This window comes from Carettochelys insculpta, chromosome 5 (assembly GCF_033958435.1).
Source record: "Carettochelys insculpta isolate YL-2023 chromosome 5, ASM3395843v1, whole genome shotgun sequence".
NCBI classification, from domain to species: domain Eukaryota; kingdom Metazoa; phylum Chordata; order Testudines; family Carettochelyidae; genus Carettochelys; species Carettochelys insculpta.
Genome location: NC_134141.1, coordinates 111,235,009 through 111,261,656, shown reverse-complemented (window position 1 = coordinate 111,261,656; position 26,648 = coordinate 111,235,009). Strand labels below are relative to the sequence as shown.

At 44.4% G+C, this 26,648-nt stretch overlaps 1 protein-coding gene across 3 annotated transcripts in view; it reads right to left on the bottom strand.

Annotated features, from left to right (window-relative positions):
* CCDC68 (coiled-coil domain containing 68) overlaps positions 1 to 23,896 on the bottom strand; it is a 36,645-nt gene extending 12,749 nt beyond the window's left edge. Inside the window, exons 1-6 of one of the 3 annotated variants that reach the window (XM_074995772.1) lie at positions 23,655 to 23,896; positions 8,973 to 9,115; positions 5,784 to 5,924; positions 5,052 to 5,177; positions 4,255 to 4,383; positions 330 to 412 (exon numbers count right to left, since the gene is read on the bottom strand). In XM_074995772.1, the coding sequence (XP_074851873.1) occupies positions 330 to 412; positions 4,255 to 4,383; positions 5,052 to 5,177; positions 5,784 to 5,924; positions 8,973 to 9,095 (602 nt within the window). In that variant the 5' untranslated portion in view covers positions 9,096 to 9,115; positions 23,655 to 23,896. Of the gene's footprint in view, positions 1 to 329; positions 413 to 4,254; positions 4,384 to 5,051; positions 5,178 to 5,783; positions 5,928 to 8,972; positions 9,116 to 11,929; positions 11,967 to 23,654 lie in introns of those variants that run through there. The other 2 variants (XM_074995770.1, XM_074995771.1) reach the window with 2 other exon arrangements.
* Between the last annotated feature and the right edge of the window lie 2,752 nt (positions 23,897 to 26,648).

The window sequence follows — 26,648 nt, the reverse complement described above, 5'->3', positions numbered from 1 at the left end:
TTTTCGAATGGACCCCAGGAAATTCGAAATCCCCTTATTCCTATCTGCTGGTAGAAATAAGGGGATTTCGAAGTTCCTGGGGTTCTTTAGAAAAGGATCCCCATCTGGACGAGCCGCAGCAATTTCGAAGCGCCGTAGCCGGCGGCATGCTAATGAGGCACTGAATATGTATTTCAGCCCCTCACTAGTAATCTTCAGAAAAGATTTGGGTTAGTGTAGACATGGCCAAGGACTGTGAAGGCATTAGGCCTAATACCATGTGTATATCCACTAGCTGGGAGAACTTAAGCAAGTTAAGTTTTTCCCTTGAAATAATCCCATTTGCTCACCTTGTGGTATCTTCAGAGTTTGATAACGTCTCTAGAAGCTTCTTTTCATATGATTGCCTTTTTTCTATTAAAGTTTTCTTTTCCTTGGGAACAAGGAATTAGTGATAATGTGCATATAGAAAAAAGTTATCTGAAGTTATTAACTACATTTGTCAATCACTATCTGAAAACATGCAAAACCACCAGAGGATATGTCAGCAGTAAATTTGCCTACAGATATACCCTCATCCCCTTGCTTCTGTCAGAAAATGCAGGGTTACTAGAAGCAACTGGTGTACTGATTTACAGTGAAAAAAATGATTATTTTAAATGGAAATTTTTAAAGGAAATCATGTCAGTAAAGAGGATTAGTTTTTTCACTGACAGGTTCAAAGACACATTCTGCTCCAGGAACTACACTAAAAGGACACTGGTACTTTGCATTGCAAAAATGGATCTGAGGGTCAAGAAATTTCCAGTTGAATTAATTTTAATCTTCTTCTTCAGTTACAAAATTTGGCAACCAAAGTCTAACAGTTCAGTGAGCCAAGTGCAATAATTCCCAGTTGTAAATTTAAAGAGTACAGTGATACATAGAGCCACTCCATGGATTTATCTCAGGGGTGGTAATAAGCTGGATGTGGTTCACAAGGGTTAATCCCTGGTCGGCCACCAGTGGTTTATTTACAGCCACTTGCAATTCCTGTTGGCCACAGTTTGCTATTTTGGGCCAATGGGAGCTACGGGAGGCAGCGTAGACCAGGACATATCTTCCCATAGCTCCCAAAGGCCAAGAAAAGCAAACCACAGCCAGTGGGAGCTGCAAGGTAAATAAATTGCTGGGGGTCCACTGAGGCTAATCCTGGCGACCACATCTGGCTCACAGGGCAGTTATTGCCTACCCCAATGCATCTTTTCAGCCTTTAAAGGTGGACTCCTGGCCCTAATGAAGTCAAATGAAGTAATAAATAAATAAATAAATAAATAAAAAGTTTTGCAACTGATTTCAACATGGCAAACCCTTTTAGGAGCAAGAGGTACAAGTCAGACAAGGATTATCTGTTGATATGTTTACCTAGGAGCTGGGTTAGTGGGTTCTCTAGCTGTGACGAATGTAGCCATGAAACCTGAGCTTTGTTTGTTCCACGCACCATACCTTTCCTCGGCCAGCTCCACAGTGCAACAGACTAATTTGCATTACAAATTTGCGCACACAGTGCTAAACCACATCTGCTGCTATCAGCATGCTCAGTCAGATGTGAGGTATAGAAGGCATGTCTGAAAGTCTCAGTGCATGGGGCAGGAAACTCAAGACTATATTCTGCCTTCACTTACATCCATGTAACCCTATTGATGTCAACGAAGAGTGCCTGGATCCACCAGAGGGCAGGTCTTGGGACCACCATTGAGAAAAGTTTCAGGAGAACATAGTAAGGGACAGAGAGAAAAATCTTCAAAAGGTGTATTAAAAGTATCTGAAGGTGAATTACTCTGGCTGATTGGAAACAGCTGTGAAAAAAGCGTAGGGCTGAGTGAAAGTGAGGAGAGGGCACAAACAGATGTCCCATCACTTGGCCCCAGATGCCTAAGCCAGTGCTATTTCCGGTCCTCCTGACCCTAACCACAAGACCGGGCAGGGACTCTAAAAGGATAGATGGAGTTATGAATGAGGTTAGGGTGCCCCCCTGCTCCTGTACTGGTGAGGTACTGATCCAGTAAGGGGGTAAGAGAACACTCATGATGTCACCCTATTAAATTACATAGCAGCCACCACTGCAGAACTATGCTGCTTCCCCATCACAGGCTGAAGCCTACCTGCGCAGGAGCATAGCATAGCTTGGCACAACAAGTGATAGAAGTGTTCTGAAAGCACTCTTCCCTTAAATTTGACTTTTTGGCAGAGCTGTATTAGTGACACGTAATCTTGCTACTTTCTTAATTATTCCAGAGCAGATGGTAAAAGTTACAATTTAGGTGGCATGATCAATGCAATCTAGCTAACAGTTATTCACTACAATTGGAAAGCTGTTGTCTATAAACACTCACTGCTTTTGAACCAAATGAGAACTTGTGAAGAGTTTTGGAAAGAAATTCAGTAAAAAAAGAAAGGAAGGGAATTAATAGCATATTGCTATGAACTGTACTTTGACAAAACAAGAAGAGCAATTGAAGGTATTTCCTCTTATATTGGAAACCAGGACATTTCAAGTCTCATAAATTAGAATTAATGACAGTGCTTAGTTTAAATAAGTTAATTTATTTTAAAATTGAGTTTTTAAATAACTGACAGAAAAAAGCCCAGACCTCTCATTTCATTACAAATTACATTTAAAGGGCCAGATGCTCAGCGGATGTAAACTGAGCTAGCCTTAATGAAATCAAAGGGATTTTAGACTAGTTAAGGATCTAGCCCAACCATTTTTAGAAGTAACTGACTTCTTCTTTATAATTAGATTGCAACATGAGACTGACAATGAAGAGTGCTTAGTACAGGGTACACCCATTATACTGCAATTCTATTACTTAAGAGGGAGGGGCTAATACAATGGAAATTCATATTTATTGTAATTCCAAAGAGTTCACAGCCACATAGAATCATAGAAGAGTAGGACTGGAAGGGACCTCGAGAGGCCATCGAGTCCAGCCCCCTGCCCTCACGGCAGGACCAAGCACTTTCTAGACCATCCCTGAAAGCTATCTATCTAACCTCTTCTTAAATATCTCCAGTGATGGAGATTCTACCACCTCCCTTGGCAATTCGTTCCAGTGTTTGATCACCCTGACAGTTAGGAACTTTTTCCTAATGTCCAACCTGAACCTCCCCTGCTGCAATTTAAGTCCATTGCCTCTGGTTCTATCCTCAGAGGCAAGGAAGAACAAGTTCCCTCCCTCTGCCTTATGACACCCTTTTAGATACCTGAAAACTGCTATCATGTCCCCCCCTCAATCTTCTCTTTTCCAAACTAAATAAGCCCAATTCTTTCAGCCTTTCTTCATAGGTCATGTTCTCTAGACCTTTGATCATTCTCGTTGCTCTCCTCTGGACCCTCTCCAATTTCTCCACATCCCTCCTGAACTGTGGTGCCCAGAACTGGACACAATACTCCAGCTGAGGCCTAACCAGCACAGAGTAGAGGGGGAGAATGACTTCTCATGTTTTGTTCACAATACACCTGTTAATGCATCCTACAATCATGTTTGCTTTTTTTGCAACAGCATCACACTGTTGACTCATATTTAGCTTGTGGTCCACTATAACCCCTAGATCCCTTTCTGCTGTACTCATTCCTAGGCAGTCCTTTCCCATTCTGCATGTGTGACACTGATTGTTCCTTCCCAAGTGGAGCACTTTGCATTTGTCCTTATTAAACTTCATCCTGTTTACCTCAGCCCATTTCTCCAGTTTATCCAGATCCTTTTGAATTATGACCCTATCCTCCAAAGAAGTTGCAACCCCTCTCAGCTTGGTATCATCTGCAAACTTAATAAGTGTACTTTCTATGTCAATACCTAAATCATTAACGAAGATATTGAACAGAACTGGTCCTAAAACAGACCCCTGCGGAACCCCACTAGTTATACTTTTCCAGCAGGATTGAAAACCATTAATAACTACTCTCTGGGTACGGTTATCCAGCCAGTTGTTCACCCACCTTATAGTAGCCCCATCTAAGTTGTATTTGAGTAGTTTATTGATAAGTATATTATGTGAGACCATGTCAAATGCTTTACATGCTATCACTCAGCAGATCTGCTCCAGATAAAGAGGAATATACAAATGAGTAAGGACTGTCCATATGACTAACAAGGTCAGGCCTCAGTACTGTGCAATATATACCAACGAAAGCCACATAATAGCCTTAGAGAGACGGCGGCTGTGATCCTTGCATAGGCAAGACTCCAGTGGTCTATCCAGGAACTGAATGACTAGACTCTGGGAGCATACCTCTTCCATTCGTTGTACTAGTTTCTCCATGTCTGCAATCCGGCTATACTTTTCTTCAAGTCTTTCAGTTACACAATTGACGTGTTCCAGGTTCTGTTTGAATTTTTGTTCTTGTTCAAGTTTACAGGCCTGGTGTTAGAGAAAAATGGAAAAAGAAGAACAAAGATGATTTCCATTTTCAAAAAAATACTATTTTGCTGCTATTCTCCAGTACGTCTACAGTCCTGCAACTGATCACAGGTGGGCCCTCTGTGGAAATTCTGAACACTGCAGTCAAGAGAGATCCACAGGTCTTCCCCCAATAGGGAGCAGTGAGAGAACTGGGCAAAATTCTATCCTTTCATACATGCCTTATTTTGAGCATCAATCCACTCTGTAGCTGGACACTAGATGTCAGGAAAAAACAAAGCAAGAGCTTTGTTCTAAGCTTTCCATTTTTACATTATACTGCAGTTAAAGATATGCCTATAAAACAATGTTAAACTGCATTAGAAGCAACCCTGCCCTTAATTTTCAAGAGTGACTAGGAATTTTGTACCCCTCCATGTTTGGTGTCCACCTTAAACGAACCTGGTTTTCAGAATGTACTGAGCAACCTCTGAAATTCAGGCCCCTTTAAGGAATGTTCAGCTGAGCCCCCAAAGCTGTGTTTGAAAGAGCCAGGCCCTTGGATGTATAAGCAAGGTGCTGATTTGTTATCTAGACCCATGGAGTTGCAAATATATCAGGCAGAAGTAGCATTTGCATTCCTACATGCTCTGGGGTTTGCCTTTTCCCACCATAGGAGAGTTCTGTACCTGCATCAGCTGTTTCCCATCTTCATGCTTTTTCTTAAGTGCTTCAGACCGAGCATAGTAATTCTCATATAGACTTTTCGAGGCATGTCTGAGAGATTGTGCACCTGCTTCTCTTGTTGCATCCAGCTGGAAAAAGCCATTGCAATAGGATTAATAACTTATATCATGCTTTGAAAGTGTGATGTGGAAATCAAGTAGCACAAAAATGAAGCACTCCTGTCTGAACACCTGTTAGCATCAATTCTTGAGCAGGGAGGGGGAAGAGAAACTTTACAACTCCATTAAAAGTATATGGCAAATAAATTCTAACTGTGAATAAAGGAAACAGATTTTCTACCTGAGACAACAGCCCCTGAGATGAATATGATGATATATGAGGTATATGAGCCCCTGAGATTAAATGACCAATATATTTGTGACTAGTTACCAGCACACCTACTCTAAACCACTGCCTGAGCAGACTCCCTGCCTGGAGCCAATCAGAGCAGAGCCCAACAAGATGTAGTTCCCAACAACTCCTCCACCAGCAGCTAGTTAAAAATCTATTTCAACCTAATGAGAAAATCAGATGAGAGTCTGCAGGGTTATGGCACTACTCAGCAAGGGCAAAGGCACAAGGAATGAATGCTTTCCTGCCACTGCTGAGATGGAACTTTAGTCCAGGTAAAACTAGACCTTCTCTTAGACTGACAAGATAGAATATGCATTAGAGACTGCTAAAATGGAATGCACCTTGATCTTTAGTATTTGATTCTCCCTGTTCACATGCAAGAGTTGCTGATCAGTCTCTTTCAGCTTTTTCATGGTTAGACTGTAGCTGGAGTTAAGTTCATCCTTCTCAGCCTCCATCTCATTTCTGGACACTCGGAAAGGCTGCTAAAATGAATAAACAGGAAAATAATTGTAAGAAAGACAGCTTTGGATGACTAGGTTCATGAAGTTAATCCTACACTCCTTTACCTTCCTATCTCAGGTCCCTACCCTGCATGAAGCTCATTGCGTGGTCTAGAGTAATTACAAAGCAACAGTCACCACAGTTTCCAGGTACTGACTAATTCCTCATCTTTAATATTAAATATAACATTGTTCTATTTGTGTAGCTCTCCAGCACTTTACACTTGAAAGCATTAACATGTCATTATCAATAAACTGTTTTTGGATCTCCAGAGTGTTACTTTGTGCATGAGATTAATTAACGTTTAGAATTTTGCAACATGTGGAATATTGTAGTATTGGGACTGGCAGCAATGGCTGTTATGAAAGTTGCCTGACACTTTCCAGAGCAGCCTAGAGATTATGCTTATAAATGGATTTACGAGTCATAGTAGACCAAAAGGTAAATTATAAAAATTGTGGAGGATACCAAGCTGGTAGAAGTTGCAAGTGGTTTGGATGATAGGGTTATAATTCAAAATGATCTGAACACATTGGAGAAATGGTCTGAGGTAAATAAGATGAAGTTCAATAAGGACAAATGCAAAAGTACTCCACTTAGGAAATAAAGTTTCACGCACACAAAATGGGAAATGACTGTCTAGGAAGGAGTACTGCATAAAGGGATCTACGTAGCACAGTGGACCACAGGCTAAATATGAGGCAACAGTGTGATGCAATTACAAAAAAAGCAAGCATCATTCTGGAATGCATTAACAGGAGTGTCATAAGTAAGCCACAAGAAGTAATTATTCTGCTCTACCCTGCCCTGATTAGGCCTTAAGTGGAGTGTTGTGTACAGTCCTGGGCACCACATTTAAGGAAAGAAATGGAGAAGGTCCAGAGAAGATCAACAAGAATGATGAAAGGTCTAGAAAACTTGACTTCAAGGGACAACTGAAAAAATAAGGTTTGTTCAGTTTGGAAGACTGAGAGGTGACATGATAAGAGCTTTCAAGTCCCTAAAAGGTTGTTATAAGGAAGAGGGGAAAAAATTATTCTTCATAACCTCTGAGGACAGGACAAGCGAGGGTTTAAATTGCAATAAGGGAGGTTTAGGTTGGACATTACGAAAAACTTCCTGTCATGGTGGTTAAGCACTGGAATAAATTGTCTAGGGAAGTTACAAAATCTCCATCACTGGAAATACTTAAGAGCATGTTAGAGAAACATCTGCCAGGGATGAGTTAGATGGACTGGACTTGATGGCCTCTTAAGGTCCCTTCCAGTTCTAGTATTCTATTATTTTATTCCCATTATAAAAGCCTCTTCTAGTTGCTTATACTTGCCATAATTTAACCATTTGGCCTAATATTTTTAATGCCAGGAGTCTCCTTCAGGGTGTTTTTGAAATATTTCTATCCAACTGGTTCAGCCATTTTAGAATGATGCTAGAGAAACTCCCAGCTTTGGAGCATAGACTGGATATTTGGCAAGAGGGTACCCTGTGCACCACTGGTGCCACTCCCTTATGGCAGGATACACAGATAGCGTTGCACTGCCCTCCACACCACTCCCGACTAATGGGAGCGACGTGGGGGGAGGTTGCAGGCAAGCTTCTCTGCACTGGTTTCAGGTGGTGGAGAAAGGGAAACGGCAGTGTGCAGAACCATTTCCTTCCCCACCGGGCACTCCCATCACACCCCCTGCCACACACACAGAGCGGAGAGCTAGTATTCAAGCTCCAGCCATGGGAGGGGTTAGGGAGAGAGGGTACCCAGGCTTGTATACTAGCCATGGGTTGGAGCACTAGAGTCAGCTCACCCCACTGTGGAGGGAGGTGGTGAGGGCTCCGAGCCTCACTGTGGGCCAGATCAAGGCAAGCCACGGGCTGGATCTGTCCCACGAGCCGTAGGTTCCCCATCCCTGCTTCAAATAATCTCAGTTGTCACATGCACTGTAGAGATATTAGAACTGACTAAAATCTCTAAGATTCCATCCACACTGAGCAAGTTCCAGCTCCTCAACTCCTCGTGCTGACAAGAACGCCCACAGAACGACTGAACATGCTCCCAGGACAAACTGAGGGAATTTTGGGTGTGAAGAGAGAAGCTGTGACTGAGGAGGTAGGGAGCGATACTGGGAGCCAAAGGGGAGATGGTGATTGGCTAGGACTGGTATTTGGTGGAGGAAAGGATGCCTTCAGTTCTGACTTGTCATTTGTAATTCTATGGGTTGCTGCTTCTTGGCAAACCTGATTTTGAATCTTGCTAGTGTGGATCTGATCTGCACGGGAAAGATTAGAAATAGGTCACAAAAAGACTTTTTTATTTAAGGTTATATTTTCCTGTCAATCTGTCTGGTTAGTTATTCCAAGATGTTCTCTTTAGGTCTGCAGAGATGTAGAAAAGGTGCTTTGGGCTCAATCACTATTGTGCTCTTTTGCTTGGATACTAGAAATAAACCATCTGTCCTCAATAAGCCAAAGAAATCAAGAGATCACTGAGGCAGAAATGCATGGAATTCAACTACTTTAGTGTCAGGATCAACATACTGTTCATTGTCCCAAAAGAGGGTCTATGCTGTAAGTCGTCTCACACGTTTCAAAAATTCATCTCTTTCTTAGTCATTGCATCATGAATATGACTTAGACCATGGGTTGCTTGAAAACTTTGGTTAAAAAATCCAAGAGTGACAATCTGACAAGCATTTAGTCTGCTCCATCCTATGGCTGGTTAAAAAGAGACAGATGAACAAACGCCAATTAAATACTTGTCTCATATGAATCAATGTTCCTTACAATTTCTTATTAGACTCCGTAATAATGGCATAAGGCCAGAAAGAGGTAGAGGGAAAGTGAGTTGTAACCTTTCCTGGTAAGTCAACACATGCTTGTTTAGCTTAGAATATTTAGACTGCACAGGATTCCAATTTTTATTAACTTTTTTTTAAATTTCTAATTTGCAACAGGATGTATTCATTGTTTTCCTCAGGATCTTAGGAGAAGACAACACAGTAAGAATAATGAAACAAAAAACAACCATATACCTTTCTTATATATTCTGTTTCTTCCGTGATTTGGGCACAAGAGGATCCATAAAAAATACAGTTTCCTTCCATCCCATGATCACCTCCTGTTACATGTTCTATGACCCTCAAGGCTGTAGTCATTATGTATGCACTTCACTGCTCTGTATAGTTGGGACAGAAGTAGATTTTGTCTTTTATTTATACTAATATCCATAGAGAACAAACTTAATTTTGTACATGTACACATCGTTGCATCACAAACAAAAATATACAGTACTGCACATATTACACAGTTATGCACTATAAAGAAGCTGCAAATATGTCCTTTTGTGTAATTTTCATATTTTAAAAAGACCTCCCAAGTCTTCAAGATGTGTTACTATCCCACTCAGCCCTTTAAGAATAAATGGCAATCCAAATAATTTCAGTGTAAATATTTGCTTTTTCAAAAGCTTTGTTTCGCCTGTTACTTCATTCCAGACCCTATGGTCATATCTCATGTTATATGAGTTCCTGTCTCTGCCATTTTAGCCAGATTGAGTAACACTTTACTCTACAGCCATGTCTATACTAGCCCCCTTCTTTAAAGGGGGTACAGAAATGACACAGATAGGGGAATATCAATGAGGCACTGCTATGCATGTGCAGCGCCTCATTAGCATAATGGCAGCTACTCAAATTTCAAATCAGTTAACTTTGAAGTGCTGATAGGCAGTCTAGCCACGGGCACTTCGAAATACACATCCAACTTCAAAATTCCCTTACTCCCAGTTCGTTTTAGGAGTAAGGGAATTTCGAAGTTGGGCACATCTTTCAAAGCACCTGCGGCTGGACTGCCTATCAGAACTTTGAAGTCAGCCACTTCAAAATTCATGTGGACACCATTATGCTAATAAACCACAGCATATGCATAACAGTACCTCATTGATATTCCCCAGGCCGTGTCATTTCCATGTCCCCTTCAAAGAAGGGGGCTAGTGTAGACACAGCTTACAAATAGTTGTGATGATTTCAGTGGAATTGGCACTGCCAGTCTTGGTGAAATCAACAGGACTTCTCACCACAAGACAACTTCTTTTCAATTTGAGAAACAGTGGCAAGACTGGACTTGAGGTTAGCATTCCACAACTCAAGGGTTTACTTCAAAAGTGGGAGAATCACAAACCAAAACACATTTTTCTAAAGCACAGGAAAACTGGCTTCACATGCCAAGAATGAGATCCCAGCCTGCTTTCAGTTATGTTTCTGTGGCACAATGGTGACATCCAGTGTCAGTAGCATTAATCTCAAGTGAGCACACGCAACAGATCTCAGAAAAGGTGCACCTATTTCACAACATTTACCACACACATAATCAGGTTAATGTGTGTTTATATAAGTCAGGTTGTCAAGTGTTTGGAGTATCTGAAATTAATTAACAATTGTTTCTGCAATAATAAAGTCCAATTATGTTGTGCAATGTTGTATTAAGGTTTAAAACATTTCAGAGAAAGAGGAAGCAGTAGATACAGAATTTACAGTTTACTGCTTATTTTGCAGGTTTGTATTTTAAAATCTCATTTAAAATATTATTTAAGCACAGAAGGTTAATTTAATAAGAACTTAAGGTTGTTTCCATTTAACTCAACAAGCAATCTGTTTTCTATGCTTCAGCCTATAGCATCAGCACTTGTTTATCTATCCCAGACTGAAATTATGCCTTACTAACAGGAAGTACCATCAAGTCAGCTCAGTTAATTAAGGATCTTTCTCATAAAACCCAATTAGATAATTTGAAACTCTTAATGCTGTAATAAATGAGGAATGCTGCTGCCACCACCAGGAACAGCAAGGACCTGGCTTGCATATTTTACTTAGTGACTCATAAGCAACTCATCCAGGCTACAGAAATTTTCACGTAAGTCAAATACACATCTCAGACAGACAACAAAAAAAGAGAAACAGCAATTTCTTTTAACACATGGCTTTTGGGTGCTCTTTACAAACATCTAAGATTGACATTTTAAAAAAATTACAGATTACTAACCCAGCAATTTCAATCCAGATTTAGTCTTTTCACATCAAATAGGAAGACTTTGTTACAAATGAGGAGTTTTGGAACAGAACAGGACAAGAACCAACTGACACTGAAATCAAGAGAAGAAAGTGGGGATAGCTACTCCACACACTCAGAAATTATCATCCAGCATAGTCCATCAAGCTCTGACATGGAACCCTCAAGGAAAACGCAACAGGAGGAAGATCATGGACAACTTGAGGAAGGTCTACTGAGACTGAAGGGCTTCATCTACATGAGACCCCTATTTTCAGAAGGGGCATGTTAATGAGGGAGTTCGAAAGATGCTCATGAGGAGCTATCATGAATATGCAGGACCTCATTAGCATAATGGCAGCAGCAGCGATTCAAAAGTGCCACTGTCGAATTGCGTGCTGCCCATGTAGCTGGGGTCCTTTCAAAACACCCCCCCAGTCTTCGAAAGCCCCTTCTTCCGAAAACAATGGAGAAAAAGGGGCTTTCAAAGACTGGGGGGAGTGTTTCGAAAGGCCCCCAGCTACACAGGCAGCGCACGATTCAAAAGCAGCACTTTTGAATCACCGCAGCTGTCATTATGCTAATGAGGTCCTGCATATTCATGGAAGCACCGCATTAGCATCTTTCAAACTCCTTCATTAACATGAGCCTTCTGAAAGGAAGGGCTCATGTAGACACAGCCAAGGACAACAATTGGAGTATTCCTGGATTCAGATAGAAGTTTTGTCCCAAGACAGAGTGAAGCGGAGGAGACTTGTAGATGACCCATACTCCATGCAAAGTACAAGGGTTAAGTAGGAGTAGGAGTAGTAGTAATCAGTCCTTGTATATACACCAGTCTTACCAATATACTGACAAAGCACATCTTTGCCCAGGTTGGACAGAATGATGACAGACATCTGAATATCCCCAATATACTGAAGAACTGTATCTCCTCACTCACCCTCCTAGAAGTCCAATGAACACATTCCATGGGGAACACAAGACAGAACCTCGTGGTGCCACTTATATGAGGGCTGAGTGAAATATGGCCCATAGTCTGCATCCAGCCTGCCAAGCCACTGGATCCAGCCAGTGTATGCAGCAGGGAGCCTCAAGCTGCCGCTATGCCTATGTAATGGGGTTCAGGGATCCCAGGCACTGCACCCCATCCACACCCAGAAGTGACTCTCACCTCAGCAGGTAGGACAGGAAGTTTATTAGTGAACAGAGGCACAACATAGTATAGTGGTGTCAGTACAGCCAGAGACAGTCATTCCAATCCATCTCGGGGAGGGGAGGCTCGAGGAGAACCCCCCAAGCCAGGACCTTGGTTCCACCCCCTTTGTCCCTCTCCTCTAGTCCAGAAAGCAGTCAAGTAGCACTTTAAAGTCTAGCAAAATAGTTTATCAGGTGATATTTCATGGGACAGACCCACTTCTTCAGACCATAGCCAGACCAGAACAGACTCAATATTTAAGACTCAATATTGAGTCTGTTCTGGTCTGGCTATGGTCTGAAGAAGTGGGTCTGTCTCACAAAAGCTCACCTAATAAACTATTTTGTTAGTCTTTAAAGTGCTACTTGACTGCTTTTTGTTTTGAGTGTGTATAGACGAGCACGGCTCCCTCTCTGTTACTCCTCTAGTCCAGGTTAACTACCTTCCAGATCCTCACACACTAACCGCACACCTCTAATTCAAAGCCAGCTGGGTTTCTCCCTGCTCTTTGTTCAGGGACAGAGGTGTTACCTGACAGCTTAGGTTACAGCCAGCAGTGGATCAACCACAGCCTGTGTGAGCTGCTCAGCCTGTCACTCACACTTGCACCCTCCACTACATCACAACCAGTCCTGCCCCTGCTGCACACTGTTGAGAAAAGTATCACAGAGGTAGCCGTGTTAGTCTGTATCTTCGAGAAAAACAAGAAGTCCCGTGGCACCTTATAGACTAACAGATATTTTGGAACATACGCTTTTGTGGGCAAAGACCCGCTTCATCAGATGCAACTGATGCAGTGGGTCTTTGCCCACGAAGACTTACTGCTGAGAAAAGCGGCTGTGGAGCGTTATTTGTTTTTGAGTCATTGTGAACTGGGGTGGGGGGGAGAAGGCAGAAGAAAGGAGGTTCGTATGATGCCCCTTAGTCCAAGCACAATGTCATTAGCTGGTTTCTGGCCAATGTGAGCTCCTGTTTGAAGCACGCTCTCCCCTCTCCCTCAGCCTCATAGCTATTCGCAGAACACATGTTCCTCGCCATGGCTGGGCGGACAGAGAGTCCACCTGAGAAACCTGCTTGGCTGCTGGCCAGGAGTCACCCGGGTAAGTCTCCCTTCCAGACCCTGCATCTGGCACCCCAGTTGTTCCCTCCCCAGAAAAATCTCTGTCCCTCCAGTCCTGTCCCTTACCCCATGTAACCCAAACTCTGAACCCGAATCCCCTGCCCCAGGTCTCAACTCACAGCATAAACACCTGCACCCCAGTCACCTGCCCCAGGTCACAACGTCCTCCTGCCTTCCATCACAGCACAAACTTCTGTACCCTCTCCTGCACCTCAGTCCTCTCTCCTAGGTCAAACCTGCCTCCTCCACCCAAACTGCCTCCCAGACCCCATACATCCATGTACCCCAAGCTCCTTTCTGCACCCAACCACCATCCCAGACCCTGCATCTCCTCCATTAATATCACGGAAGTGTGCAGCCCTTGACCACTTTCCAAATTCTTGGAGCAACCTCTCCCATGAAAAATTATTGCCCAACCCAACTTATATAAAACACCCTGGCTATGTCTAGACTATCCTCCAACTTTGAAGGGAGCATGGTAATTAGAGTGTTGGGAGATTACTAATGAAGTGCTGGGGTGCATATGCAGCATTTCATTAGGCTAATTCTCCCCCATGGCAACTTTTAAGTGTCAAACTTCCAAGTGCCAGCTTGTGTGTAGCCACAGGCACTTTGAAGTGCCCGTGGCTACACGCAAGCCAACAAAGTTTGACACTTCAAAGTTGCCACGGGGGAGATTTAGCCTAATGAAGTGCTGCATATGCACCCCAGCACTTCATTAGTAATCTCCCAACACTCTAATTACCATGCTCCCTTCAAAGTTGGGGGTTAGTCTAGACACAGCCCATCAGAAAGGAGGAAAACTAGTCCTCAAAAATTAGTTTTGAATGTTCACCAAGCACGGAGCGACCCCCCACCCCTAAATATCTCCTCCATTTCTACTATGAAACAGAGATCTATCCAACATCATCTCGCAATCAACAGCTCTGAAGGCGCTAAAAGACTGAATACCAGCTTTGACACAACCTCTTCATCCTTATCCAGGAGGAGACATTACAGTACAGTCAGCCTAGTCTTTACATCATATGTGACAGAATGGCTGTGGCTACACTACCCCTTGCTTTTGGAAGGGGCATGTAAATTATGGCTGCTCAAAAATGCAAATAAGGTGCTGATATGAATATTCAGTGCCTCATTTGCATAATAGCAACCACCCACCATGTCAAAAGTGCTGATTTCAAAATAAAAATAGCTGTGTAGACAGGGTTCCTTCAAAAGGGTGCCCCAAGTTCAAAAGCACCTTGGGAAGAAGGGTGCTGAATATTCATATCAGTGCCTCATTTGTATTTTTGAATGGTCATAATTGAATGGAATGTCCTTCTACAGAGACTGCCTGTCACCTTGCTCCTGGCAGGAAATATTTTTCAAGAGAGGGACTGAAACTATAAAAAAAAAAAAAAAAAAAAAAAAAACCAGCCGCAAACACCCCAAGATGCTTCTCATTCTCTCTGCCCATCATATTTTCTACACCTGAAAACACAAAGGAAGCAGCCACTGTTCTCTGGAGGAGGCTCTAACCTAAAGGGTTTGGTCAGTAAGACAGATAGAAGCACATGGTGGCAAAGACAAGGCAACCAGAAGGATTCTATCTTTACTTTTCCTGTAACCATCTCTGACTTTATGCTTTGTTACTTATACTCACTTAAAATTTCTCTTCTGCAGTTTATAAACTAGTTTTATTTCATCATCCAATAGAGTGTGTTCTAATTGAGGTGTCTAGATAACTTCATTTGAGTTACCAAATTGTATGTATTACTGCTAGTACTACTACTTAACCCTTTTACTCTGAGGCTATGTCTACACTAGCCAAAAACTTCGAAATGGCCATGCAAATGGCCATTTTGAAGTTTACTAATGAAGCTCTGAAATACATATTCAGCACCTCATTAGCATGCGGGCAGCTGTGGCACTTCGAAATTGACACAGCTCGCCGCCACGTGGCTCGTCCAGATGGGGCTCCTTTTCGAAAGGACCCTGCCTACTTCGAAGTCCCCTTATTCCCATCTGCTCATAGGAATAAGGGGACTTCGAAGTAGGCGGGGTCCTTTCGAAAAGGAGCCCCGTCTGGACGAGCCACATGGCGGCGAGCCGCGTCAATGTTGAAATGCCGCGGCTGCCCGCATGCTAATGAGGTGCTGAATATGTATTTTGGCGCTTCATTAGTAAACTTCAAAATGGTCATTTCGAAGTTTTTGGCTAGTGTAGACATAGCCACAGAGATATAGCTGGGAGCAACTTACATGTTGGAGGTGGCAGAAGCAAGACATTGAAAAAGCATGTCAGGTTGAAAGAGGAGTGACAGCTACTCATTTGTCAAGATGTACCCTAGTATCAGGCCCACTGACAGGGGAGGAGGGGCAAAGAGGGCAGTTGCTCTGCGGTGCAGCATTTCAAAGGGACCTGGAGCTCCAACTTCTGCTTCTGGTCCCCTTTGATGTTCCTCAGCAGCATTGCTCCCACTGCACAAAGCTGTGAGGACGGCAGCGATGTGGTTGGAGTGAGTGCCCTTGGCCCAATCCCTTCTGTGCTGCTCCACCTCTTCCAGGGCATGGAACCAGGCTGCCCTCCCACCTTGCCCTGGGGCCCACAGCAGCTGCCAGCCCTGTTGCCTGCTATGTCACACCATGAAGTTATTCCATTTGACAGAGTCCATGAGGAGATCTAAGTCACTTAGGCACACAAAGCAGAAGCTCTAAAAAGCAGGCTATAGGTTCTTTACATTTCAGAAAATCTACACAACCTTCACACTAAACAAGACTTTCTGTATGGCCATTTAGATCAGTGTTTCTTAAACTTTTTAAAACCATGGAACATCAAATAATAGTATAAACCAAAACACCCCACCAAAAAACAAACAAAAAACCCTACCAAAACACCCCCAACCAACAACATATACAGCAAAAACAAAATAATTTTATCAGGTATCGTAGCAATGAAAAAAAAATATTGTATCTGGTTTGAATAATAGAAGGCACACAGCATTAGTGTATTTTTCCAAACGCACATGGCACATTTGCAAGTTGTTCATGGAACACCAGTGTTCCGCAGAACGTAGTTTAAGAAACACTGATTTAGATACCATGGTAAAGGATTCAGATCTTTAACATAAAAGTAACAGATTATTTATATTCTCAAAACAGAAAAACAGTCCACTTTTTTCTTTTTTGCTTTGTGAAGATGCAGACTAACACAGCTACCTTTTTGTGACTCTTTTTATTCTGTTGTATTGTATAGTGTGTTAACAGAATGAAATGATACAGAAAGCTGGATTTCTGCCCCCACTCGCCCTCGCCCCAACATGCACACAATGCAGCACCGAGCTCAGCACAGAAAGAAATTCTTTGGTCTTCTTACACTCAGCAAGTACAATCTAAAGGGCACAACAGTCTTGGAAAAGACCTTTGGCACACTGGCACATGCCAACTAGTGTCTTATACAAATGTCCTACTGCCATAGTCTGAAATTGTGAAGTAAGTAACATTTTCTTGGCAACTTTTGCAGCTGCCAGGTGTGACAAGTAAGGAAACATCTGTATTATAGTTTATGAATAAGGTGCATGATTCTGTGTTTATGAGGAGAAACCTCCTATGGAATTAGATCCAAAGGGCTTGGCAGGGGAAACAAACAGGAAAGGCAACAACATGGCTCTGATAAGGAGCATCCCAACATTCATCTGTTCCCGATATCGAAGTTCCTCATATCAAAGGGCAATTGTTTGTGTTATCTGTAGCTACACAAGCTGTCATCGTACAGCAACCTCAGAAATAAATCTTTGCAGTTACTTTTACTGCAAATGGTGCAGGCATTAAAGCGGGGGTCCCACACTCCCAAAGCACTAAACCAACAGGACTCTTCACACAGTTCGATTAAGCATACACTGAAATGCTCTGCTAAACGGGAATTTCTGTATAGCTACTGTGACAAAGTTCCCTGTCAACCCCTGTGGGTCCCTGCGCTTCCTGGTGGTTCTATGCTGCCTCAGAGACTCAAGGAGGCCCCTTTTGGCCTAGGCCTTTCCAAAGGCAGGGGTTGCCACTTAGCGAGCCACCCTCATCATAGGCAAAACCAGTATGGGGGAAATAATATCAGCCCCACTTTGCAGGCCCACGCCTGCTCCAGTAGAGTGATCCTTCTGGGGAAGGGTGGGGGGAGTCCATACACACCCTCTACCCTGGACTCTGGCCCAGGGTCCCTACGAGGACAAGAGGCAACCGACAGGGCCTTCACCCCTGCCCCAATGTAGTAGCCTCACCCTGGGCCACTTTGCCCACCGCTTCCCTGTGGCACCTTCTCGCTTTGCTCTGCTCCACTCCTCTGGTGCACCTTCCAAAACCTTCCCCCCATAACCAGATGGGGAGCCTTTTATAGGGAGCACAGGGTCCATCTGACCAATGAGGACCTGGGCCTGGGCCTAGACAGGGAACAGAAACGTATTGGCCCACCACCCAGTACACTGACCTTCTAGAAGGCTCCAGAAGCTTCCAGGTAAGAGTCTGCCACATATCCTCCCCCCCGCTCAACACCAGGGGGTTGCGCAACTTGGGACGTCATGCAGTGCATTCGGGAAAGTCCATCTGCTTTCCCGTTTAGTTTTCCTCCCGTGCTGTACCCTAAATTTAAACGGCTGTAACAATACGAACCACCGGGTCACCCTAGCATTCTTTTCTTTGTTTCGCTGCATCCATTGTAGTGGGGCGTGGTCCGTGGCCAGGATAAACTGATGCCCGAGAAGATAATACCATAAGGCCTCCATAGCCCATTTTACCGCCAGGCACTCCCTCTCCACAACTGCATATTTTCTTTCCCTGGGGAGCAGTTTCCTGCTGAGGTACAAAATTGGGTGCTCTTCTCCTTCTGTCACCTGGGACAGGACTTCCCCTAAGCCTACATCTGATGTGTCTGTTTGTAGGATGAATTCTTTGGTGAAATCGGGTGCTATCAATACTGGATTACTACACAGCGCAGTATGGAGATCTTTGAACGCAGCTTCAGCTGCCTCTGACCAGTTTACTGGGTCAGGGCCTTGAGCTTTCACCAAGTCTGTCGGGGGCTGGCACGCGTAGCGAAATGGGGAATGAACTGTCTATAATACCCCACAACCCCTAAGAAAGCCTGAACCTGTTTCTTCCATTTTGGTTGGGGCCACTGTTGAATGGCCTCTAGTTTGTTTACCTGGGGTTTTACTACCCCTTTCCCTACAACATACCCAAGGTACTTGGCCTCAGCAAACCCCACAGCACACTTAGAAGGGTTTGCCATAAGGCCCGCTCGTCTGAAGGTGTCTAGGACGGCCTCTACCCTTTCCAGGTGGTTTCCCAGTCCGGGGTGTGTATCGCTACGTCATCTAGGTAGGCGGCCGCGTACCTGGTGTGGGGTGGCAGCAGTTTGTCCATCAGCCATTGGAAGGTGGCTGGTGCCCCATGTAAACCAAATGGGAGAATGGTATATTGAAATAGTCCCTCAGGCGTGGAGAATGCCGTCTTCTCCTTGGCATCCTCAGCCAGTGGGATCTGCCAGTAGCCTTTGGTTAAGTCCAACGTGGTCAGGTACCAAGCATTTCTCAGGCGGTCTATCAATTCATCGATGCGTGGTATGGGGTAGGCATCGAACTGGGAGATTTCATTTAGTCTCCTAAAATCATTACAAAAACGCGTAGTGCCATCTGGTTTTGGTACCAGGACTATAGGGCTGGACCACTGGCTATGGGATTCCTCAATAATGCCCTTCTTCAACATCTTGCGCACCTCTGTCTTGATTTCCTCTCTTTTGGCAGCTGGGACTCAGTAACGTCTCATTGTCACACGGGCCCCAGGATTTGTAATAATATGATGAACTGCTTCCGATGTCCGGCCAGGTTTTTCGGAGAGGTACGGCTTCAGGGTACCTTGTGGCATAGTCCAGGATCACTAAGATATACTGGTGTCCTCGGGCAGTCTTCTCCAGCGGTCCCACTAGGTTCTTCATCAGCCGAGACATGAACGGGGTGCCTTGATCAGTCAGAATTTCCTTTGGTAGACCAACCAAAGCAAAAATCTCCATCAGTGCCTTGGCGATGTTCTTAGAGGCTGTAGCTTGGACTAATGCCCTCACTAGCTCCTTCATTTCAAGATATCCTAACACCCACACGCAGGTGCTCTTTTCTTTTTTTTGCCCTGTGTAGTTACTATTGACCACCGCGCAGTGCTATCCCACCATTGCCACCAGTGTGACAAAGTTCCTTGTCAGCCCCTGTGGGTCCCTGCGCTTCCTGGTGGTTCTATGCTGCCTCAGAGACTCACGGAGGCCCCTTTTGGCCTAGGCCTTTCCAAAGGCCACTTAGCGAGCCACCCTCATCATAGGCAAGACCAGTATGGGGGAAATACCAGCCCCCCTTTGCAGGCCCATGCCTGCTCCGGTAGAGTGATCCCTCTGGGGAAGGGTGGGGGGAGTCCAGACCCACCCTCTACCCTGGACTCCTGCCCAGGGTCCCTACAAGGACAAGAGGCAACCGGCAGGGCCTTCACCCCTGCCCCAACGTAGTAGCCTCACCCTGGGCCACTTTGCCCACCGCTTCCCTGTGTTACCTTCTTGCTCTGCTCTTGCTCTGCTCCACTCCTCTGATGCACCTTCCAAAACCTTCCCCACTGCTACCAGATGGGGAGCCTTTTATAGGCAGCACAGGGTCCATCTGACCAATGAGGGCCTGGGCCTGGGCCTAGATAGGGAACAGAAACGCATTGGCCCACCATTCAGTATACTGACCTTCTAGAAGGCTCCGGAAGCTTCCAGGTAAGGGTCTGCCACACTACCATGTGCAAATGGGATGGTAATGATTCCCATAATCAGAGTGAAGGGCCCATCGGTATTTAGGACAAATGGGTTCTACTTCTGCCCCATTCCACTGCCTGAAGTTACATCAGTAATATGTGCCTCCGTCTTCCCTCCCCTCCCACCTGTCAAACTTCATCAGACTGTGGCCTGTGCAGAGTAGAGGTTCTCACTACATACAGCAACAAAGGGTCCTGTGGCACCTTATAGACTAACAGAAAAGTTTTGAGCATGAGCTTTCGTGAGCACAGACTCACTTCATCACGAAAGCTCATGCTCAAAACTTTTCTGTTAGTCTATAAGGTGCCACAGGACCCTTCATTGCTGTTACAGATCCAGACTAACACGGCTACCCCTCCAATACTTCACTACATACAGCGACTTCTACAATGGTGTCCTTTTTTCAGGTACACCCTGCTGATGTTATTGTAATACAAAGAAGATTTTTCCCCCAAACTGTGCAAAATCATCATCATCATCATCTCACCCTTAGAATACAACATGTGAAGTTTCAGCACAAGTAAACACCCCCACCCCCACCAAAGGGTTCTAAGTGTCTGAAAATAAATCATAGAAGTACCATCATCCCTTGATACAGCAGCACAACATAACTATAGCTGCAACGGTCATGCTCACGCTTCAGAGCTTGTAAATGCCCAGAACATCACCACTAATGGACTTGCCTCATATTTGTGTGAGTCTCCTGTGACTTTTTGTCTATACTGAGATTATTGTTGGACAGAAGATACACAGTTGAGTTAATTAGGCCCTAACGCTGCAAAGCCTCATGCACATACTTAAGTTTACATATCACTCGTAACCCCACTGACGAGTCAGACAACTTAAGCACATATACAAACATATACATATACAGACATATACAAAGTCTGGCAAGATCGGTGCCAATTTGTACATCTAAGCACAATCTTTTCCCTTCTTTGCACTTCTATTCCTCCTTTCCTTTATACTAATGACACCTAATGGTGATTTCACTTCATAGCCAGAGACACTGTAAACATTAAGGGGGATCTGAGGAGTAGCCAAGTTAGTAGATATATTCAAAAACAATAAGCAGTCTTGTGGCTCCTTAGAGATGAACAAATATATTAGGTCATGAGCTTTCATGAGTAAAGCCCACTTCTTCAAACGTTTCAAGCAGAAATTACAGAATCCAGGGTATATATAGTAGGGAAAAAAAAAGATGAAGTTAATTACTAGTAGGACCAATTAATGAAGCAATTTAAACTGGATGTGTTTCATTCATGGTATGTGAATACTGACAGAGTTAGAGAAGTACCTAGAAGTCACCTACTTCATGATAGGCCCAAAAAGAAAAACACGACCACCACTGGTCATCACCTTCAGCCCCCAGCTTAAACCCCTTCAGCCCATCACCGACAATCTACAACCTATCCTGAAAAATGATCCCTCATTCTCACAGACCTTGGGAGATGAGCTTGTTCTCACCTACTGACAGCAAATACTAAACCCCCAAACTGAAGCAAATATTCACCAGCAGCGACACACCACATCACAGAAATACTAACCCATGAACCTATCCCTGCAACAAATCCCATTGCTGAACTATTACAGGGCCTAACCATATAAGCTCCTGCATCAGCACATCCACTAATGTGATATGCCATCTTGCGCTAGCAATGCTCCTCTTCCACGGAGGCTGGCCAAATCGGACAGCCTCTGCACCAAAGGCAAATGGATACAAACCAAACCTCAGGAATGGTAACACACAAAAACCTGTAGGGGAATGTTTTAACTTCCCTGGACATTCAATAAAGGTTTTTCAAGTAGCCATTCTTCTACAAAAGAATTTTATCACCCAATTACTGAGAGAGACATGGGAACTGGAATTCATTCACAAATGTAACACCATTAATTTAAGCTTAAATTAAGATTTTAACTATCTAACAAATTACAAAGGCAATTTCCACTTCCCTTAAAATTTACACTCCTACTTCACATGTCATGAATGAAACACACCCAGCTAAATTTACTTCATTAACTGGTCCTACTAATGACAGATAACTTTTTTTATATGCTGGATTCTGTAATTTCCACTCCAACCCATTGATGAAGTGGGTTTTACCCACAAAAGCTCATGACATAATTTATTATTCTCTAAGGTGCCACAGAATTACTTGTTATTAAGGGGCTTGATAGTGCCACCCCTTTCTCAAGTATACAGCATTGGTTTTGCTATGTTGATGCTCAAATATTAGAGAGTCAAGGTGGATGAGGCCATATCTTTTATTGGATCACCTGTGGGTCAGAGAAATTTAGAGGAAGAAGAGCTTTGTGCAGCTCAAAAGCTCGTCTCTCTTACCAGCAGCGACTGACACCAAATAAAAGATGTCACCTTCCTCATCCTGTATCCCCTTCTCAGGTTAAGTCTAGTGTACCTTATTTCCCAGCGCTACTCACAAGAGGGTTTTAACAAGTAAAGGGTTGGAAGGATGATAGGTCCTGACTGAAATCAAACAGTCACATTCTACATCTTCTCCACCAATAAGATGTGTTAAATTCAAAACACACCCCAGCTGGCTTTATTACCATTTCTAACTCACCACACATCACACATTTAGCATTCCTACCCCAGGAGAGCACGCATAACCTGTTCTATGGCCAACTAACCCCAAAAGGGTTTCTGACGGACAGAGGAAGGGAACCCATTGTTAACTCAAGTTTTGTGTTTTTCACTGGTCTCCAATCCAGGTGCTTTAAATCAGGGAGTGGGCAATAATTTTGATGAGGGTGAGGAGAGGCCACTGAAAGACTCTGGTGAGTGGCCAAGGTCTGCACTCTTCTGTTGGAGGGTGTGTGGGGTCTGGGATGGAGGTTGGGTGCAGAAGGGAGCTCAGAGTAGAGATCTGGAGCGCAGGACAGTGTGTGAGGGAGGTTGGTGAAGGAGGGGGTTGTGAGCTGGGACAAGGTATGGGTGCAGGAGAGGAATATGGCCTAGGGGAGAGAAGCAGGAGTGGGTGCAGCATGTGATAGGGAGCCATGACCTGGGGTGTGCAGGGGGAGGAGGGTGGAGTTTGAGAGATGACGACATGGAAAAGGGTCTGGGCGATGTAAGAGAGGGTGCAGTGCCAGAAGCAGGCTCTGGCCAGGAGGCCCGTTCCCTCAGCGGCTCCTGGCCAACAGCACCCCCAGGTAGGCTTCCCCGCCTGCCAGCAGCCCGCCCACGGGTAATAGGAGCAGCAGCCGGAAGAGGCGGCTAGGTGAGCCGGATTTGGCCTCTGAGCCTGAGCTCCCACCCCTGCTTTAACCCCGGGGGGTGGAGGGACGGGCAGGCAGCAAACTAAGCGGCTAATGACGGAATCAGCTGAGCTCCCCCCCCCGCCCCGTCCCACGCCTGCCTTGCACGTTTCCAGCCTCCAGGGCTCAGCTCCAGCCCGCCGGGGAGCGGCCGCCCTGTGCTTGTCCCCCCGCCAGGAAGGAACGGCGGGCGGCCCCGCGCAGGGGCTACGTCGCTCGGAAATGCCCCGTTCTGCTCCCCAGCGGGCGGCGCTCACAGCCCCTTACCTGCTGCGCCGCCGACTCCCTCCAGCTCCCTACCGATCAGTTCCTCTCCCGGCAGCGGCGGTCAGGGAAGGGCCACCCCGCAGCTGGCCCCGCCCTGGCTCCGCGGAGCACAGCGTTCTTGGTACCCTGCCCGCTGCCGGGACTGGCGAGGGGGTTACCAGCCGTGCCTTGTCACCCCTTCTGCGTTCGCTACCCTGCTGGGAAGGAGTTTGCAGGGCTCGGAACTCCCCGTCCTTGTGGGCCCCTGAAACTTTGGGGAAAGTTTAGATCCAGTTCCAGAAGGGGACAAACCAACTGCCCCGCCCTCCCGGGTGCCGCCATCCCAAAGCTGTGGGGAGCAGGAGGAATTTCAGAGCTCCTCATTCCCAGGCTGTGGAGAAGCTCAGACTCAGCAGGGAGACCTCACCAGTCGTTCTCTGCAGTTTCTCTCTCTCTCCCCGAATGCCCCGAGCTCATGCATAGGAGAGAAGAGCCAGGATCAGTCCTTTGGCCCCAGTTCCTTGAGGAATTTAGAGCCGGATGGGCCTTCAAGGCCGTGGTGTCCAGCACGCTAGCCGCATGCGGCTATTTGGCTGGTTGAGTGTGGTTCGTTTGGGTTGAACCATAAATACATTTTCAGAATAATGTGGCTTGTTCTGTTCAGAACTGGTTGCACACCATGGCACTGTGGTATTTACACTCCTGTCTTCCATTGATTTCAAGTACGTTTGAAGAGCTGAGCCCTAAAGACCAGGCAGGGATAAAAATAGGAATACTGAGAAGAGAAAAGGAATTAGACAAGATTGCAGACAACAATAGAGGTGAGGGTGGAGAATGGGTAGGTTGGGATAGAGAAACAACTTGAAGAAAGAGTGGTGCAAAAAGAAACTGTAATTAAAATGAGGCCAGGAAAACTAGATAAATGTACTTGCAGGGAAACCAGCATGGAAAAGAGTGAAGGCATGATGTATATCCAGGAGTCAACATGGAGATGGAGAAGAAGAAAAATAAGGGCATTTAATAGTGCTGCAGCAGCCTGGGTTTGCATCTTATACAGGTTTTATTGTTTGGTTTAATGGCTGTTAGGTTCAACCCCCGCCTGCCCCCAACTGTTTCAGCAGCACTGATTTTTTTTTTTTTCCAAGCACATGCAACAAAATCTGAAATTTCCAGTTGAACGTTATATAACTACCCATGGTTGAACACCAAGTATGGTTTTGCTTAGGCAAATGGCTCCATTAACGTCGGACACATCTGTATCAGTTTGCATGATCAGGACTCGATTGATTAAAAATAATTCTTTGTTATTAATAACCCAGCATTGGGTAAAGACTTATTTTGAAAAGGAAGGCAAGGAGCTGCCTTTGAGAGAAGTTTGTGTATCTGACATAGCAGTGGTCTTTGCCCGTGAAAGCTCATGCGCCAAAACCTCTGTTAGTCTATAAGGTGCCACAGCACTGCTTGTTTTTGAAGATACAGACTAACTCAGCTACCTCTCTGATAAATATTTTTTTTTCTTTTTAACAGGTGTATGTGTGGGTTTAAGGCTGGTCTGACTAATTACTAATTTAAAAAAAAACAGGCCTTGGATCTGTGCCCTCTTTCTGCATACAGTTGTGGTCATTTTGTTTTGTTTTTCTCTTTTGTGGCTTTTTGGCTGCATTACTCCTTTCTTTCCTTCTAACAGTAGAAACTGAGTTCCCCAGGAGAGAGAAACCTGGCTCAGTTTCCTTCTGTGTTTGACATGTAAACAGAGGAAAGGCAGGGCAGTTTCAAAGTCTATTACAAGTGAGTTAACCAGGTCAGAGTGTCAGAGCAGTGAGTAAAGCCATTTTTTTTTGTTTGTGTTTTTTTTAAATAATCACTGTTGCCTGTTTCTAAGATTCACACAATATCTCTTGGCAAATGAAATGCTGGGCAGGGCATTTCTTGTTGCTAACAGAAGCCCTACATCTGTAGAGTTAAGTTCTTTTGTTAACACTGCTTTGTCAAGCATATATAAATCATTAAACAACAGTGATCAAGATGCAGTGCATTTGCAGGGGATTAAGAGCAATCTAGGATAAAAGTGGTGGCTCTGATTTGTTGAAGACAAAATCATTAACTCCAGAGAGGAAGTGGTGCTAGTCTATACACTATCAAAACAAAAAGCAGTCAAGTAGCACTTTAAAGACTAGCAAAATAGTTATTAGGTGAGCTTTCGTGGGACAGACCCACTTCTTCATGAAAGCTCACCTAATAAACTATTTTGCTAGTCTTTAAAGTGCTACTTGACTGCTTTTTGTTTTCATTAACTCCAGTTGTCACTAACAACTTTATTGCTGCCTAATGTGCTAGTGATTTGGGGCAAAATGCAACTCCCTTTGTAGCAGCTCTTAAGACAATTTGACAGCTCATTCCCATTCCAAGGCATAGAAGATTAGTTCTATGTATCTCGCTGTAGCTGAGAGATGGGACAGGGAAACGGATATGAATATCTTTTATCAGGAGAGGTGGTTTTAACTGATCTGTAAAGGGATTTTCTATAGTTTGGTCCCCAATCCTGCTATGTGTTCCATTCAGCATAAGACCCTACCCATGTGGATCTCATTGCTGCATTGGGAATTGATGTTTTAAGTAACTTTCAAAGAGCTATGTCAAGATATGCCTTTGGATCACTGCTTATAGTTTCATAAAGATATCTGTGAAGTGTTATTTTACTGTCTGTCTAATAAATCATTTGGATCAATTATTCTCCACGAGGACCCATTTTAACGCAAGAATAAACAAAACTTGTATCTCTATTTAATACTCATGAAAGGAACCACCTGGAGATGAAGGAGATTCACTATTTATCCAAACAATAACATAGTGATACAGCAAAAGGTTAATCTTTCAGCTCTGCTTTTATGCCTCAACCATGATTTAGATTCTAGAAAGATCGACCATAATGCCTTCTGAGAGGATGGTTTAGTCACTATACCCTAGCTGTCATTGACCTCTAACCTGCAAAAAGTGTGGTATGTAACCAGACAG